Source organism: Sarcophilus harrisii, chromosome 2, assembly GCF_902635505.1.
Source record: "Sarcophilus harrisii chromosome 2, mSarHar1.11, whole genome shotgun sequence".
In the NCBI taxonomy this organism is placed as follows: Eukaryota; Metazoa; Chordata; class Mammalia; order Dasyuromorphia; family Dasyuridae; genus Sarcophilus; species Sarcophilus harrisii.
Genome location: NC_045427.1, coordinates 135,341,960 through 135,360,391, shown reverse-complemented (window position 1 = coordinate 135,360,391; position 18,432 = coordinate 135,341,960). Strand labels below are relative to the sequence as shown.

At 40.5% G+C, this 18,432-nt stretch overlaps 1 protein-coding gene across 3 annotated transcripts in view; it reads left to right on the top strand.

The window, feature by feature from the left end:
* The first annotated feature begins 3,736 nt into the window (after positions 1-3,736).
* The window catches only part of BIN3 (bridging integrator 3), a 48,598-nt gene continuing 33,902 nt past the window's right edge, over positions 3,737-18,432 (top strand). For 2 of the 3 annotated variants that reach the window (XM_031950887.1, XM_031950885.1), the window contains exon 1: positions 3,737-3,849. Coding sequence is in view for 1 of the 3 variants with exons in the window: in XM_031950885.1 (XP_031806745.1) it covers positions 3,842-3,849 (8 nt within the window). In the remaining 2 variants the exon portion in view is untranslated. Of the gene's footprint in view, positions 3,850-18,216; positions 18,302-18,432 lie in introns of all 3 variants that reach the window. The other variant, XM_031950886.1, reaches the window with a different exon arrangement.

Sequence of the window (18,432 nt, the reverse complement as noted above, 5' to 3'; positions counted from 1 at the left end):
GAAAAGTTTTACACAGAAAGTGGTCCAAAGCTTCATCTCAGAGAAAGTCCCTGTGACACTAAGGCAATACATTCTAGGCTGAGGGAAGACCAATGTAAAAATAGAGAGTTTGAAATGTGGTATTCTGTGAAAGAAGCAGGGAGAAGTCCAAATCAAAAAATTGGAGGGGAAGGAGAAAAGTGATGTCCAGTGAGGCTGGAAAGATGGCGTAGGGTCAGGAAGTGCAGGGCTTTAAATGCTAAACAGAGGAGTTTATATTTCATCCTAAAGGCAGGAGGAAGCCAGTGGAGTAGACTGAGTAGGAGAGTCACATGGTTAGATCTGTGCTTAAGGAAAATTACTCAGGCAGCTGTGTGTAGGAAGGCCTAAAGTGATGAGAACCTTGAGGCAAGGAGACCAATTAGGAGGCTATTGCAATAATCTAGGCAAAAGGTGATGAGGGGCTCATCTAAAGTGGTAGTCATATAAATAAAGAGAAGGGTCAGAGGTAAGAGATGCCTTGGAAGTTAAAGGTATGTGAAGAAGAGGGAGGAAGCCAGGATGGTATTATCCAAGCTCTTTGTGGAGCTGTCTCATAGGGATGAAATACATGCATTTCCCTGTCACCTCTGTCTCAGACAATCTATAACATCTTTGGAGGTTCAACTCTCCCCCTCCCTAATTTTCTGCCTCTCCCTGTCTAGTGCTTCCTTCCCATCTTCTTACAGACATCTTTGTAATATAGATCCAAACCTCCTCAGGACTTCCTACCATCAATTTAAAATATTATTCTATTATCTCTCCTCCCTTTCAGAAAAAACCTTCTTTTTAAAACAACATACTCATTGCATCCCCTTTCAGCCTCTTACATCCAGCTTCTAATTCCAACCCTCAGCTGAAACTGTTCTCTTCAGTGATCCTTTAATTGCCTTTTCTTAATCCTTATCCTTCCTAACTTCCCTACAGCACTGGACACCTTTGACCATGGTGCTTTTCCTTCTCTGGGTTTTTATGACACTGCTTTCTCTTGGTTGTCCTCCCTGCCTGGTTACTCCTTTGCTGACTCAATATCTATTTTACCCACTAATTTTGGGTGTACCCCCCAAGGCTCTATCCTGAGACTTTTCTTTACAATTTGTTTCTTGGTTACTTCATCGATTCCCATTGGTTCAAAGACCATCTCTATGAGATATGAGATAATGACTCTCACATCCTAGATATGTGCTCTGATCCCTTCTGAGCCCCGCTTCTGCATGATTTGCCTATTAGAAATTTCTAACAGATATCCCATAGGTATCTCAAACTCAATGTGTCCCACACAGAATTACCTTTTTACCCCAAACCCATCTTTTCCCCAAATTTCTGTATTTCTATAAAAAGTGCCACCGCCTTTCCAGGCACCCAAGTTCCCAATATTAATCATTCTTAGCTCCTCACACTCACTAAACTCACATGCCCATTCAGTTGTTAAACCTTGCTCCCTCCGAAATCTAGTCCTTCTCTCTTCTAGGTATCCACTAATAAGTAGCATTTATTTAATGTTAAGTGCTTTGTAATTACTAAGTTATTTGATCCTCACAATAACCCTGGGGGTAATAATAATATTTTTTGTTTTTAATAATTAATTTAAATTGTTTTAAATTTTAAAATTTTGAATTGACTTTTAAAGTATTCACTGTACTAAGACTTTAAAAATTATTTCACTTGATCCTCACAACAACCATGCAAACTAAGTACTATTATCATTCCTGTTTTACAGATGAAGAAACTGAGACAGACAGGTTAAGTGACTTGCCCAGGATCATGCCGCTTGTGTCTGAGGTCTCCTTTAAATTAGGGGTCTTTCTGACTCCGCTGCGCCCCCTAGCTGCCATTCCTAATTTCAGCCGCCTTACTGTTGCTCACACATGACTTTCAATTCCGGCTCTTGCCCAGGCTCTTCTGCATGCCTGGAATGCTCTCCCTCCTCATCCCGCACATCACTGGCTCGTTACAAACACAGCTCAAGTCTATCTCCCACAAGAGGCCTTTTCTGATCTTCCTGGCTGTTACATACTCTGTAACTGACTTTGTATACTTTTCTGTAGATTTATGTATATGTGTACATGTTTCCCCAATAGAACAGAAACTCGAGGCAGGCACTGTCAGGTTTATCTGTGTCCCTAACCTGTAGTACACTGCTTAGCACATAAGTCCTTGTTGATGGCTTTGACTGAAACACTATTTCCTACAGGAGGCTTCATTGCTCTTCTGAAACTACTCTCTTCAAAGTTATCAGAGATCTCTACCTTGCAAAACATGATAGCTTTTTGTGAATCCTGAGTCTTTGAATCTCTGTAGCACCTGACACTCAGCCTGGTCACCTTCACCCACCGCCCACCCACGGACTATCAATGCTCTCCCTCACCAGATTAATTTTCCCTTTGCTCATATAAATATCTCCTCATCTGTGTCCGTGTTGTCTCCCCAACCCTCCAGAGATGTAAGCGTCTTTCAGGCATAGTCCAATGCCAGGCGCTTAGTAGGCACTTAATAAAGTGCCTTTGACCATGGTGCTTTTCCTTCTCTGGGTTTTTATGACACTGCTTTCTCTTGGTTGTCCTCCCTGCCTGGTTACTCCTTTGCTGACTCAATATCTATCTTACCCACTAACTTTGGGTGTACCCCCCAAGGCTCTATCCTGAGACTTTCTCTACAATTTGCTTCTTGGTTACTTGCTACATATACTTGCTATATATAATATATAGCATAAATATAAAGTTAATAAATACAAAAACATTTATTTTTGTACACAGAAGTTAAAATTCAAGATCTTTTAAAAGGCACCAGTAGATGGGAGAAACAGGAGAAGTTTTACACAGAAAGTGGTCCAAAGCTTCATCTCAGAGAAAGTCCCTGTGACACTAAGGCAATACGTTCTAGGCCGAGGGAAGACCAATGTCAAAACAGAGAGTGTGAAATGTGGTATTCTGTGAAAGAAGCAGGGAGAAGTCCGAATCAAAAAATTGGAGGGGAAGGAGGAAAGTGATGTCCGGTGAGGCTGGAAAGATGGCTGAATAGAATAAAGTAGTAAAGGATAATTGCGTGCAAGCCTTTGCTTCCAGGCTCCAACCTCTGCAATAACCTGATCCTCCGAGTCCCCACTTTCTATGACACGCCATTCGATTTAATCTGTGAACAACGTGGAAGATCCCGAACCTGAAGGATGACGATAATAATGGCTAATTTTTACCTAAAGGTCTGTCAAAAGTGCTTTACACACGATTTGACCCTCACAACTTCGTAAAGCAGAAGCTGTTATTATCCTCATTTTGCAGATGAGAGGTCTAGGGATTTGTCCAAGTTCACACAGAGGCAGAATTTGTACTTTAGGTCTTTTTTGACTCTAGGTCCGTCCTGCAACCCTTCCCCCTCCTCGTACCCGTCCTCCTCCACTTCAGCCTCAGCCTCAGTCTCCGAAGCTCCGCAGCAGCCAGGGCTGCCTTCCTCTTCCTCTTTTTTGCACCGCATACAGAAGGCGCTTAATAGATGCGCGTTGTGCTTTATTGCATTTCTGTAGCTGAAGTAACTGAGCAAGAAAGAGACGTGAGCGCCTGGGACAGGGCTTTAAGGAGTCCGCTGAAGGACAGGGGAGGGATAGCGCAGTCCTAGCCCACGTTCCGACAGATGCCGCAGCGAAAGGGTTACTAGGTAACCACGCCAGTATCCTCCCCTTACGTGCCCCGGGCGCGCCGCGCGCTTCCGGGGGTATCTCACTCGTCACTTCCTGGAGACGGCCCGAATCCGGAAGTGGCCGTGGCAAAGCGGGCCGAGGCCTGGGCCGGGGGCCGCGCCTGGTGGCTCTGACAGCGGGGCCGCCGTCATGAGCTGGTGAGTGAGTGAGACGCAGCGCGTCCTGCGCCGGCTTCCTTAGGGCCCCCCTCACGCCTCACGCCGGACTCCGCGTCTGAGACCCCCGGCTGGGCTGCCCCGCCCCGCCCCGGCGCCGGGGTCCCTCCTGCTGAGCTCCCGCCGCGGGCGGCCTCTGGCGCTTGCGCGAAGCTCGCTCTCTCCTGCCGGGCAGGGAACGGGTTTGGTTAACGCCGCTTCCCGGTCCCCAGGGCGGCAGCTTGGCGGAGGCGTCCCCGGGGGGGGGAGGGGGGGGTCCCTTCCTTTTCTGCCTTCCGATGCCCCCCCCCGCCCCCCAGCGGCGTGGCCTGAGGAGCCCGAGGGAGGCGGGGCGAGCCCGGACCTCTAGAAAAGTCCGTCGTGAGACCGTCTCATTAGAGCCGGGAGGAGTCTTAGAAGTTGCCCGTCCCATCCGTCCCTGTCATTCTACAGGCGGCCCAGCGAGATTGAGTGAGAGGGAGTTTTATTAATTAAACCCTGGCCCTGCTGCATAGCCGGTGCTCTGGTGTGCAGAGTGGCTGGGGGGGGCGTGGCTCTGTTTTCCTAAACTTGGCCGGCAGGATCTTCCATTTAATCGCGACTCCAAAATTCACCTTTCCCAAGCTGATTCATCCTGTAGAAAAGGTGTTTAAAGAGAATCTCGAATCCCTAGAGCTCTAGGGCAATATTCTAAAGTTCTAGTACTATCTGGACTTTGGGTTTCTCACGCAAAGATATAGTCATCCACATATATATACAAACACACATGTACATATTAACAGAGTGTCAGACGTATGAATAATAACTGTCAAACCCCCCTTCTGCAGTACTTCTAACCCTTATTTGCTGCTCCACTTGATAATATTTCATATATAGTAAGCACTTACTAAATGCTTGATGATTGCTAGACTTAAATACTCCATTTGGGCAAAGCAGGCGGTTCTTTGTATACTGGATTGACTTTTGTGTGTAGAACAAGATTTTTTTCTTGGAAAAGAAGCCCTTCCCCCTTCCCCCTCCTGTTTTTTATTGAGGATTTCAGGAATCTCCTTATCTAGTTGTCAGCTTTGCTGAGTCTTGCCTTTGGCCAAGACTTTTGTGCTAAAACTAGGAGGCTTGTCCATAAAGCATTATAGTTAAGTCCATTGACCGCAGACAGGTTTGAATGTATGTCCTTTTAAAGAGTTCATTTGCAGATTATTTTTCTGCCTAGAAGCAGCTGATATGCCAAGAAACATCAGGGACAAATTTGTAGTGTGAAGTCCAAACTGCTTGGGACTCCCTTTCTCTTTACTGTGTGCAAATGTTGAACCAACAGTACCCAGCAGATTAGGTAGCGCTCCAAGCAATAACTTAATACAGGCTTCCAGGAATTGCTCTTTTTCTAATGATCTTTCTTGCTAGAGGCCAGTTGTAGTCCTTTACCTAAGAAAAGTTAATGTTCCAGTTGTTAGAACCTAATCACAGAGTCTTTTCTGCCTGCCAGTCAGAGACAGTGATAGTACAGGGATATTTTTCCACAAGAGAATCGATTAGTTAGAGTACAGATTGGTCCTCTTTTTCCTGTGGCTAGATTTATCCCCAATAAATCGCATCATGATTTTACCTCATGGTACCTCATTTCTCAGGATCAGAACCAGAAAGGGGGATTGCCTTGTTTTGCTCAGAGCATAATTTACAAATCAGACAGAACTCCTCTTTACTTCTCTATCTAGAAGAAGATCTGGGTGAGCAGTTCTCTGGGGAAGTTCTTAAGATGTTTGTATCTTTCTCACTGAGCATATTCTGTAAAAGTGAGGCTTCTGAGCGGTTTTTTTGTTTTTTTGTTTTTTTTTTTTTTAAAGAAGAGGACAGTTCATGAGTAAGCGCTGCTATAGGAACTGAAAAGAATGCTGTCATAGGCCTGCACTACTACATTTTTGAGCCACTTGTACTCTGTCTTATTAAGACAGGAGGCCACTGCTAAAGAGAGCAGCTTTGTCTCTCAACGCTGAGATGTGTCTCTCTTCCATTTAGATTTAGCCCACGTCATCTCTTGCGTGGACCTTGACCCTCTCCCTCTGAAAGGGGAGCAGCTCTGGTGACCAGGCACACAATTACATTCAGTTCCTGGCTCAATGGCTGGCACAGGGAGCCAGGATTTGGTCTGTCTGATTCATACATGGAACTGTTTTCCTGCTCCTGGGATCAATCTCTTCATTCACCAAAGCCTGGAATTCCAGGGGTGGGAAAAATGGCCAGAGTGACGTACAGCCACCAAGGGAGGCATTAGCCTAGGGTCAAGTTCACCAAGCTCAGGGGATGTGCCAACTATTGGTGAGTGAGACATAGGGCATTCTGAGCATGGCTCCCTGAGGGAAGCTATTGTTCTGGGCCAGGCTGTGCTTTCAAAATGTCATGGTGAAAAATGTCCAACATTAGTGCCCTTTGCACACTGGGTTTTACACGAAGATCGAATAGCCTTTGTTCCCAACTTCCTCTTTGCAGGCGACCTGCCTACCCCCCTGTTTGTTTAGTTGGTGTGTTCCCTCTTTCAAAGACCATCCGTTTCTAATCAAGACGACCCAGGAATCTGGGCAAATGGCTATTGGAGACTCAGCTCCACTCCCCTGCTATGTGGCACAAACTAGATTCTGTATCTCCATTTTCTCATCTTTGATACAGACTAAATACCTTGTTCCCTAAAATGTGAGTTAAAATTGAATAGAATTAAATTTTGTTATTGAGCTTACCATTACTCCCTTCTCTGAAACTTTAAAAGATCACAGGTAAGATCAGGAGAAAGAAACCTTGGAGGAGAAACTGTCAGATTTATCTTGTGCAAAAGTTTATGTGTGCCCTAGAAGACTAAATCAAAAGAAAGTATCCAAATAGTGTGAGTGAAGCACTATCCTGGAAATAGAAGAAATGGACTCAATCCCTGGTTTAGCTGCTTATTTGTGAGTCCTTGGTCCAGTCAACCTGACTTTAGGCCAAGCTTCTAAAGAGCAAAGACTGTTTTTTGCCTTTCTGCCAGCACTTAGCATAGTACCTGGCACATAATGAGTATTGTTTATTGATTGACTGCCACATGTGCAGTTTGTGAGAATAAGCAAGAGTATATCTGAATGTTTTTAGTTATTTAGAGGAATATCATTTGATTAAATTAGCCTTAATACTAATAATTACTAGTGATTTTTCAAATTTGTCCCTTTAAAATGACATTGATTAAAAAAAGAAGAGAAATCTAAATACCAAACATTCTTATCTAAGAACTCTAAGACCTAGTCCTCTTAGGCAGCTAGGTAGTAAAATGGATAGGGTGCCAGACCATAATTATGAAGCCCTGGCACTTCTAGTGTGACCCTGGGCAAATCATTTTAACTTTTTAGCCTCAGTATGTAAAATGAAAAGCACCTTCACCACAGTTTTATTGTGAAGATCAAATGAAATAATAAATATAAAGCACTTAGCAAACTTAAAAGTGCCATAAAATTGCTAAGTATTATTAGGACTCTTTCACTATGGCTCTGCCATAGGACTAGGAAAAATTAAGAGTATAGGCATGAACCTCTTGCTCTACCAATTTTAGGTTCAGATGAAAGAGACTGCACAGATGCCATGGTGAGACCTAGTATCCTGTGTTTACTAACTGGAACTGCTTGATATCATGATAAAGATTCACATGGTACCTAGATCATAAAGTTTTTTTTTTTTTTTTAATTCTCTTACTAAATGTGATTTAGCACTCTGAATTCTTCCTGTGTCATTTTGCCCATCTCTCATGGCATTTATCACATTCTACTTTTTCACTGTAGTGACCTGAATCAGACCTTCTTGATGAGGCTGCTAGACAGGTGGATGAATAGAATGTTGTAGACATAAATGTACTTTTGGCATGTTTCCCCTGATATCCTTATAGACCAGATGGAAAGCTGTGAATTGGGTGATAGTATGGTTAGACCCAAAGAATAGTAATTAATGGTTTGATGTCTGCCTGTTGGGAGGGCTCCAGTAGAATGACTAAGTTCTGGCCTTGGCTTTTGTTATATTCAGTGGTTTTATCAATGGTGATGATAAAGTCAGAGATGACATGCTTTAGTAAATTTTAAGGTGAGGCATGACTAATATGTTAGATGACAGAGAATCTAGAAAGATTGCAACAAGGTCAAAAAATAAAGAAATTTCATAGGAAATTTATGAAGTTCCATGCTTGGGTTAAATATTTCAATGAACAAATTCAAGATGTAGAAGGGGTGGCTAAACAAGTTTGTGTGAAAAAGAGGGAGTTTTAGTTGGACTGTTCATGTAATGTATTCTATCAACAAAACTAATGTGATCCTAGGCCAAGTTAACCAAAGTAGAGGATCCAGAACAAGGGAGGTTATCATCCTGCTGTTTTCCTTGCTTCTCAGAATATATCTGAAGTATTGTGTTCCATTCTGAGTGCCATATTTTAGGAAGTTCATTGATGATCTGGGGAGCACTAGAAAAAAGGAACCAGGATATTAAAGAAACTCAGGATCATCCTGTATGTAGTTTCCATTTAAAGAAACTTGGTATGTTTAACCTGAAGAAGATTTACATCAGTCTTCAGAAGGCTGTGTAGTGGAGTAGTGGGATTTTTGGAGCCAGAATGCAGAACTAAGATGAGTGAATGGGAGTTGCAAAGGCAGATTTCAATCCCTGGATATTCCTTCTCTCAAAGAGTCATTTTACTATCTCTAGAAGAAAATGGAGGATCATTTGCCAGGAATGTTGTAGAGAGGGTTCTTGCTCAGCTATGTTTTGGAGTAAGTGAATTCTCAATTCTCTTCCAATTTTTATATTCTCCATTTCCATGCACTGATTACAGAGATGAAATAGTATAGATGACTTAAAGTCTTTGTATAAGATTACCCTGAAACTATCATTCCAAAACCTATTGCCATGGCATTGACCAATCTGGTGCACAATAAATGTTAATAAATGTTACAATTGAAGAAACTGAGGCAGACAGTGGTCAAATGATTTATCCAGTGTCACACAGCTAGTAAGTGCCTGAGGCTATATTCAAACCCAAGTCTTTCTGATTGCGAGCTCCTTGAGGGAGGAAACTGTCTTGCTCTCTTTATATCCCCAGCTGTTTAGCACAGTGCTTGGCATATAGTAAGCCCTCAATAAAGCTTGTTGACTGATTCCAGGCCCAGTACTCTATCCCCTGTGCCACTTAGCTGCCTTTCTTTGGGCCTCCATTCTTCATCTGTAAAATGAGAAGTTCAGACTAGATGGTTTCTGGGATCCCTTCCAAATCTAAATCTATCATCCTATAAGTAGGAGAGCTATAATTCAAACCCATATCCCCTGCATCTAAATCCAGCACTTCCCATTGTAGCATGATGCTTCTCTAGCTAACTCTAATCAGCTAACTTCAGACACTCAAACAACACTTGGGTATGTTATATATTTGTTGGATGGATAAGTTTTGAGCACCTACTGTGTGTAGGGTACCTTATATTAGGAGATCAGAAAGAAATGACAATCCTGGACCTCAGGGAACTTACCTTAGGGAGCAAGGGCATATACATATAAAAAGATCATTGACCATACTAGAGAGTATTGCTAAATGCCAAATAAATTGTGATAGGACCTGCACTGGTTGTAAATGACAAGTAGGATTTATTTATGGTGGGGCAGTTGGGTGGCACAGTAGATAAGAATGCTTGGCATGGAATCAGGAAGACTCAACTTCCCGAGTTCCAAACTGGCCTCAAGAACTTAACAACAATGTGACCCTGAGCAAGTCACTGAACCCTGTTTCCCTCAATTTTCTCATCTATGAAATGATCTGGAGAAGGAAATGATAAACCACTTCAGTACCTTTGCCAAGAAAACCCCAAATGGGGTTACAGAAAGTCAGATTTGACTGACATTAAGTGACCTGTTGCCTTACATTCCTTTCTAACCAGACAGTAAGGTTGTATATTATAAAGGAAACAGCACTAAATTAACTTGAGGTGTGTATTCAAATTATCCCTCCTGTACTCCTCCCTTCCCACCTCCCTCCTGCAGTTGGGGTTAAGTTACTTGCCCAGGGTCATACAGCTAGGAAGTGTTAAGTGTCTGAGACTACATATAAACACAGGTCCTCCTGATTTCAGGGCAGGTGCTCTATCCACTGCACCACTTAGCTGCCCCTCTCCTGTACTTTTTAATTATGTGATCTTAAAAAAGCTACTTAATCTGTCTAAGCTTCCTTTCCTAATGGAATAATAGCAGTACTTACTTTTCTCATAAGGTTATTGTGAAGATCAAAAGAAATAAGTATTTTTCAGGCTTTAAAGCATTATATAAATGTCAATCCCAAGTCACACAGGCAGTAAGTAGCAGAGCAAGGATATGAATTTGATTCCTTTGATTCTAAATCCAATAGGCTTTCTATTTCACCACATAACTTCTCCAGTCCACCTTGGGCAGAGAACAATTTGAATGGTGTAATGGAAGATAACATTGGAATGATATGTATAATCAGATTATCAAGAGTCTCAAATGCCAGGATTCTTTAGGATTTCATCCTATAGATGTTGGAATGCCATTGAAGGTTTATTAGAGTGGTATTGATATGATACAAACAAAACACAAACTAAGTTCAGAATACATGCTCTTCATTCATTCATAATATGGGACCATGTGTAGGATGGCTTGCATTTAGTGAATGCAAACAGGTAGATCTCTTAGGAGACTTCTATAGAACACAAGCTCCCTCCTTGGACACCAACTAAATGATTATGGTGGCAGGGGGAATCATTTTTATTTTTTAAAATACATAATGATGAAGAGAGGAAAGAATCAGGCAACCAAAAGGTTATGTCCATGTTGTTTATGAAAACCTGTACTGTGGGTTTGGAAACTGGTCAAACCCAGTCTTGGCAACACCATCCCTGATGACTGTTTTCCAGTTTCACTGAAGCAACATTCTTGGCCAGAATACCTTGTTTATTGCCATTGAACAGTCACCTTAAAGACAGTTGCAGCCTTCCACGGCTGGTGTAGATTTGACTCTTAGGGTTCTGAATTGGCTTCGTCCCGTAGGTCAACACTGTTTGAACCAAACATGATTTCCAGGATCAGGAATAAAGTAAAGGTGTGTGGATAAAGCATGTGCTACACACAAACTTGCTTCCAAAACTGGCTTTACAATAGAAGTCCATTCTCTATTTCTACTTCTGTTGGCTATTCTACCTTACTTGTGGCTACTGAGGACACCACCTAGTTGGGAGGAATAAGAACACCAGTTCTCAAAGCCTTAAATTATAAAAGAAGTGACGACATCTGAGTCTGATTCTTTGTACAACTGTTAACTTGCCTAGCGAACTATTAAATTTCTACTTCAGTTCCCCCTTCCATAGAATAAACTTCTCTATAAAAGATCATTTTCCCCACACATACTCTGTGTCAGAGTGGTGAGAATTAGTGTGATCTTATCTGTGATCATATAGATAACAGATACAGACCACAGGATCATAGATTTAAAATTAGAAGGAAACTGAGAGGTCATTGACTCAAACCCCTTCACTTTGCAGATGAGGGAACGGAGACCCAGAGAGGTTTAGTGGCTTGCCCAGTGTCACACAGCTACTGTGTGTCTGAGATAGTCTTTGAAGCTAGGTCTCACATTGAAACAGGGGCCACTAAACCAGACATAGGGCCTATTGATCTAATTTTAAAATGCAAAATTATCTATATTTTATTTTAATTTATTTTTTAATTAGTTCCTAATTACATTTTAATCTGGTTCAGCTGCACTTGGGAGTTTTATGGGCTGCATGTTTGACACTTTAGCACTACACCATATCTATCTCAAGACAGCCACAGCAAAACACAAATCACCATTTTTCTTTTTTGTGATCTGCCTTCTTCATCTTCACTAATTTTTTTGATTTCTTGACTTTCTCACTTGGTAATTCCAGTAGCAGAAATTTTGTCATTAGCTATTTTCTTTCTCTGTAGTATCTCTTCTGACAAAGCCATGTATATATTCCTATAACTTCAGTGAATTCTGTGAAGATTCAGAAAGCTCTAGTTTTACCTCTGTCCTTTTCCCTGAATTCTTATTCCTTATTTCTACCTTCCTGTTGAATATCCTTAGCTGAAAGTTGCCCCGGACTCTGAATTCGTCATTGTTTATCTACTCTATACCCCAAATATGCTCTTTCTTACAGCTTCTCTGTTTCATTTAGCTTGTTGCTGCCACCACCATCCTCCCAATTACCCAGACTCAGAACTTCAGAATTTTCTCTTTGAATCCTCCTCCCTTACTCCTAACATAGTCAGTTGCCAAGTCCTTTCTGCAGTCTCTCTCCAGTACTTCCCACAGTCATCACTTAGTTCAGGCCCTCATTATCCCTTGCGTTAGTCTATTTTAGTAGCCAACCCATTGACTACTAAATATAATATAACCTTCATAGGCTGTCATTCAGATCCTTCATAGTCTGATTCCTGCCTAGCTTTCCATCTGTATTTCATGCTATTCCATGTAACCTATTCTGCATAACCAAACTAGACTCCTTAGAGTGCTCTTATCTTCCCTAGGCATTTGTACTCATTATCCCACAATCTTACTTAGCCTTTTCTTCCTCAAGAACCAGCTCAAGTGCTTTCTTTCCTTAAAACCTTCTGTGAGCTTCCTTCAGATAGATTTGCTTTGTTTTTTTTTTTTTCCTCATGTGTATGTGTGCATTTTCTTACCTACTAAACTGTGATCTCCATGACAGTAGGTACTATCTTATTCATTTTTGTATCACTCCTTTCCCCTATGTGTAGCACAATGTGTTGTTACAACATGAATTAAATTAATATGACTACCAAGGAAGCAGTCTCCATTCTTACCTTGGTCCAGGCAATAGTGAGTTCTTGACACAAGTGTTTTTCTGTGAAACAAGACAATTTGCACCATCTCAGACCTGTGGTAAGAACCTACTGACCTTTGACAATCCCATGGCACTATAGAAAGAGCTCCAGACTGGAAGTCAGAGAACCCAGGTCTTCTACTGAGTAGCTGAGCAAATTATTTAAGCTATGTAGACCTCCATTCCATCCTTGTTGGAGCAAGAGAGGGACAAGTTGGATCAGATCAAAGGCTTTTTAGCTGGTGTCCTTAAAAAAACACAGAACCTATTTCAATATAATTGATTTCCTTTGTCATATGTTTGATTTTATGCACTTAAAAACATTCTGAAAAGGAATTCATAAATTTCACTAGTTTACTAAAAAAAGAATCAGTCAAAAAAAATTTAAGAACCCCTGCACTAGATGATTGCTAAGGCTTTTCCTAGCTCTAAATTGCATGTTGTAATGAAGTGTTGTATGTTCTTGAGAGCCTCAGCTTCTTCATCTATAAAAATGAACTAATCCCTATAGTGCTGATTTTGATGACTTGATGGGATTGTTGTGAGGACCAAATTAGGTAATATTCATAAAGTGCTTTGCAGTCCCCAAAGTACTATGTATATGTCAACTATGATCATGTAGATTTTGATTCTGGTTATGATTTCTAGTCTGATCAGCCTAGAGAAGAAAGGCCCACAGCAAGCAGAATGACTTTTCTGAATCAAATAAGCCATATACTAAGTCATAAAAAAAAAAAAAAAAAACTGTCATTTTTGCGCCTGACTTTTAAACATGTATATATTTTACCTCCATTTGGTGAATACTGTTAATGTTCCTTTTTGCAATGGGCATTCAATAGGATAGTGGTTGTTTGGGAAAAGGGAGCTGAGGTGGATTGTAGCTACTGATACCGACACTGACACAAGCACTCTGATTACTTTGACAGTCTGACCAGCAAGTGCTTTCTTTCAAACAGAGAAGTTGAAACTCCATAGATAGCTGTTACCCTGGTTCTAAATGGCATCCAAAGAAGTTGATTGATTGTTTCTTATCTATATGACAATGGGAAGGTAGCTCTCATAGAGTAAGTTATGAACCCCAGACAGATAATAAACCCAAAGATAAGCATGAGCCTGAGGTTTGTTTAGTTTTGTTTGGGGAGAAGCATGGGAGGACATTAATGGAGGTAAGTAGAATAAGGGATAGAAATCCTATCCAGACAGCAAAAAACTAATTCTCCAATCTATTCCTGCTGTTGGTCAGGCTGTGATTAAGCCCAGATCATTACCCTGAAACAACTAGTCTTCAGCCATTATGGATTATCTTATGTTCTTTGCTCAGTTCTAGCCCCTTACTGATTAGGGGTTAAATTGGATCCCTGGGACAGAGAAAGACAGAAGAAATTCATGGAATGAGCTGGACTGAATCATCTACTAATTTATGAAAAGTAATTTTAGGGCACTCTCCACTCCCAGAACAAACTTTAGAGACCCCTTATGCTTGGTGGCAAAACAAACAAACAAACAAACAAAAACCCCACAATCCAATAGAAGCCAGGAGAACATGATTAGTATCTAAATAACTTATTAATATACTTGATGAAGACAAAGGAGAATCTCTAAAGAAATAGGTGTCAAGAAAATCATCTTGAAATTGGGGAACTCATGCTGTCTGAGCATCTCTCTTGTCCTTGCCTCTGCAGCAGAGAAGAAAGAGGAGGGGACGAGAGAAAAGATTGAGAAACCCCGCAAGTTGAAAATGCAAAAGAGCTGTTTTTGTAAATAGACATTACACAAGAGCAGTTTTTTTGGAAAGGTTTTACTGAGACAGACAAAATTAGCCAACTGGCATCATGCTGCTAATAAAGATATTTACTGTTTGAAAAAGTATATTTGTAGCTTTGGAGAACATCCTGTTGACTTATCTTTGTTTTGAAAGAAAATAGAATCTCTTTTTTCTTTTCCTTCTTTGCACACATAGAAGTTGGTTTTTTTGTTTTGTTTTAGGTAAAGGGGTGGGGGTGTAAGGAATAGTTGTGAAAACTGTTTTTCCCTGCTCCTGCCCTCTGTGACTCCATATTTATGAACTGGAGAACAAGGCAGGATGGTGAATTTCACTCCACACTCATCTGTGAGCTCTTCATTTCTCTCAGTCCCATGAAGTTCTGTAGTTAATAGTAGACTGTGTCCTCTTCCTGAATCTCTTCTGTAATACAAAGAGGAAACTCTAAATAGAATGTAAACTTCTGAAAGGCAAGGACTTAAAACAACAACATTCCCAGTGCTTGTTGTTGGTAAATTATTAAATGTAATTCAATCCATGTGCCTTTTCTGCTTTCCTTGAATTCTGTGAGAATGAATGAATAATGTCCCCTTCAATTACTATGAGTTCCTCCATACACTGGAGTGAATGTTCCTTCAAGGCCTAGCATCTCAGTTCTAAGTATTCTAGCTGTGTCAAGCTTGATCATTCTTCTCCAGAATCCTGAGCTATTGTCACCTCACCTATACTTTTCCCAAAGCATCTGTTTTTCATCAGGAAAGCCTGCATTCCCACAGTGGAGCAGAGTCAAAACTTCACTTCAGATAAAACAGTCAACAAATATAGCAACCTAGTCTTTGACAAACCCAAAGATCCCAGCTTTTGGGATAAGAACTTACTGTTTGATAAAAATTGCTGGGAAAATTGGAAACTAATATGGCAGAAACTAGGCATTGATCCATACTTAACCAGACACCAAGATAAGGTCAAAATGGATTCATGACCTAGGCATAAAGAATGAAATTATTAATAAATTAGAGGAACATAGGATAGTTTACCTCTCAGACCTGTGGAAGGGGAAGGTCTTTATGACCAAAGCAGAACTAGAGATCATTACTGATCACAAAATAGAAAATTTCGATTATACCAAACTGAAAAGTTTTTGCACAAACAAAACTAATGCAGACAAGATTAGAAGGGAAGCAATAAATTGGGAAAATATTTTTACAGTCAAAGGTTCTGATAAAGGCCTCATTTCCAAAATATATAGAGAATTAACTCTAATTTATAAAAAATCAAGCCATTCTCCAATTGAAAATGGTCAAGGATATGAACAGACAATTCTCAGATGAAGAAATTGAAACTATTTCTAGTCATATGAAAAGATGCTCCAAGTCATTATTAATCAGAGAAATGCAAATTAAGACAACTCTTAGATACCACTACACACCTGTCATATTGGCTAAGATGACAGGAAAAATAATGATGATTGTTGGAGGGATGCGGAAAACTGGGACATTGATGCATTGTTGGTGGAGTTGTGAACAATCCAACCATTTTGGAGAGTAGTTTGGAACTATGCTCAAAAGTTATCAAACTGTGCATACCCTTTGATCCAGCAGTGTTACTACTGGGATTATATCCCAAAGAGATTATAAAGAAGGAAAGGGACCTGTATGTGCACGAATGTTTGTGGCAGCCCTTTTGTAGTGGCTAGAAACTGAAACTGAATGGATGTCCATCAGTTGGAGAATGGCTGAATAAATTGTGGTATATGAAAATTATGGAATATTACTGTTCTGTAAGAAATGACCAACAGGATGATTTCAGAAAGGCCTGGAGAGACTTACACGAACTGATGCTGAGTGAAATGAGCAGGACCAGGAGATCATTATATACTTCAACAACAATACTAGATGATGACCAGTTCTGATGGATCAGGCCATCCTCAGCAACGAGATCCACCAAATCATTTCTAATGGAGCAGTAATGAACTGAACTAGCTATGCCCAGAAAAAGAACTCTGGGAGATGACTAAAAACCATTACATTGAATTCCCAATCCCTATATTTATGCACACATGCATTTTTGATTTCCTTCACAAGCTAATTGTACAATAATTCAGAGTCTGATTCTTTTTGTACAGCAAAATAATGTTTTGGTCATGTATTAAAAAAAAAAAAAAAAAAAAAACTTCACTTCAAACACTGTGGAAACCACGGAGACAGATTGAGGAAATTATAGAAGGTCTTACTGAATCTATAGTTGTTCTTTTTCTTTCCTTTTTGATATACACCATCACTACTATCAGTAGGTGTTTTATCTCAACTTCTCTACAGCAAGGCATATATTTCTTTTCAAGCCACTCCTATAACAGAGTATGAGTATATCTTCTATTTGACAGAATGACTCAGGGATGTTCCCCTTATTTGATATTTCCTCTCTTGGATCTTTTTATGTGTTTTCCCTTATCCTATTCATTTTTCAGACTGAAAGCTAGCCTCCTATCCTGAATGCTAACTGAAAGCTTGATCCTCAAATCCCAAGAGAGCCATCCTTTCTGAGTATTTGTTGTTCTTGCTTTTCTTAAGACCCTAAATAGAATGATGTCCCAGCATTTTGACCTTAGCTGGAGGAAACAGTATTTCACCAACATAGAATTACTTATGGAAATAAGTAACTACTATATTAGTAGTTATTGTGAAGAATCTCATTCACTTAAACTTTTTGAGGGAATGGTTACTCAGCATGTGCCCAGAATTAGATGAGACTCTGGAAAATAAAAACTAGTATACTACCTGACTCTTGGCTTTGAGGTACATCTCATAGTTAAAGAGATGAGATGCAGAGTCATGTGATAAATGCCAGGTGAGTAGTATAGGCACTTCTTAGTAGTAAAAGATTGGAAGGAATCACTAAGGTGCATATAAGGGAGAGATGATTTGAAAGAGATTTTGCAGGGATGGCAAAGATGGAAAAAAAGATGGGAAGACATTCTGAGGAAGCAGGAGGTTCCTGTGAGTAACTGCATCAGCATGACTAGAAACAGAAGCTTCTCACTGAAAAACAGTGAAAAATAGGCTAGGAACTTGGATCAAAGACTATGAGCTAGACGAGATCATAGAGGCAATTTAGTGCCACTAGATATGCCCAGTCATACCAAGGCAGATGCAAGCTAAGTCTCAAACCTAGCTCTTTTGATTCCTAAGCCTGTGCTTTTTCTGCAATACCACACTGTATCTTAAATGTAATCCCTGTCTGGTCTCTGAGCTGTGGCCAGAGAGGATACTTCAGGTTAGAAGTTCTATCCAGACCACTGAAATCTTAAATGATTTTTTTTTTTTTTTTTTTTTGCTGAGGCATTTGGGGTTAAGTGACTTACCTAGGGTCACACAGTCAGGAACTATTAAGTGTCTGAGGCCTGATTTTAACTTAGGTCCTCCTGATATCAGGATTGGTGCTCTATCCGCTACACCAACTAGCTACCCTCTTAAATGACAATTTAAGGAACATGGAGTAGCTTTTATCCTGCATGCAGCAGGGGACCCTTTTCTGGGCAGGGGAATGGCATGATACAGGTAGTTTGTTAGAATGTTTAATGTGGTAGCAGTAGAGAAGGATCAGTAGGAATAAGGGGGAAAAAAAATAAGGGAGACCATTCAGACTTTTACAATTAGAGTGGTATGACTAAAGGCCTGAAATTCAATAAGTGAGGAAGAAGGGATGAATATTTTGTCATGCATATGAATTTTCCTTTCCTAGATAGACATCACATCTTGCAACATCCCTGCAAGAAAATCTCTTTCTTTGAGTTGAAGATAGTTTTCAGCAGTACCTTCTACTTATGGTAATTTTAACCACCACCACCCCTTCCTCCAAATCTTCATGTTAAGCATTTGACTGGGTGCTTTTGGGTTTTTTGTTTGTTTGTTTTGTTTTTAATAATGACAAATACATTTTAAGTCAGAATCCAAATCA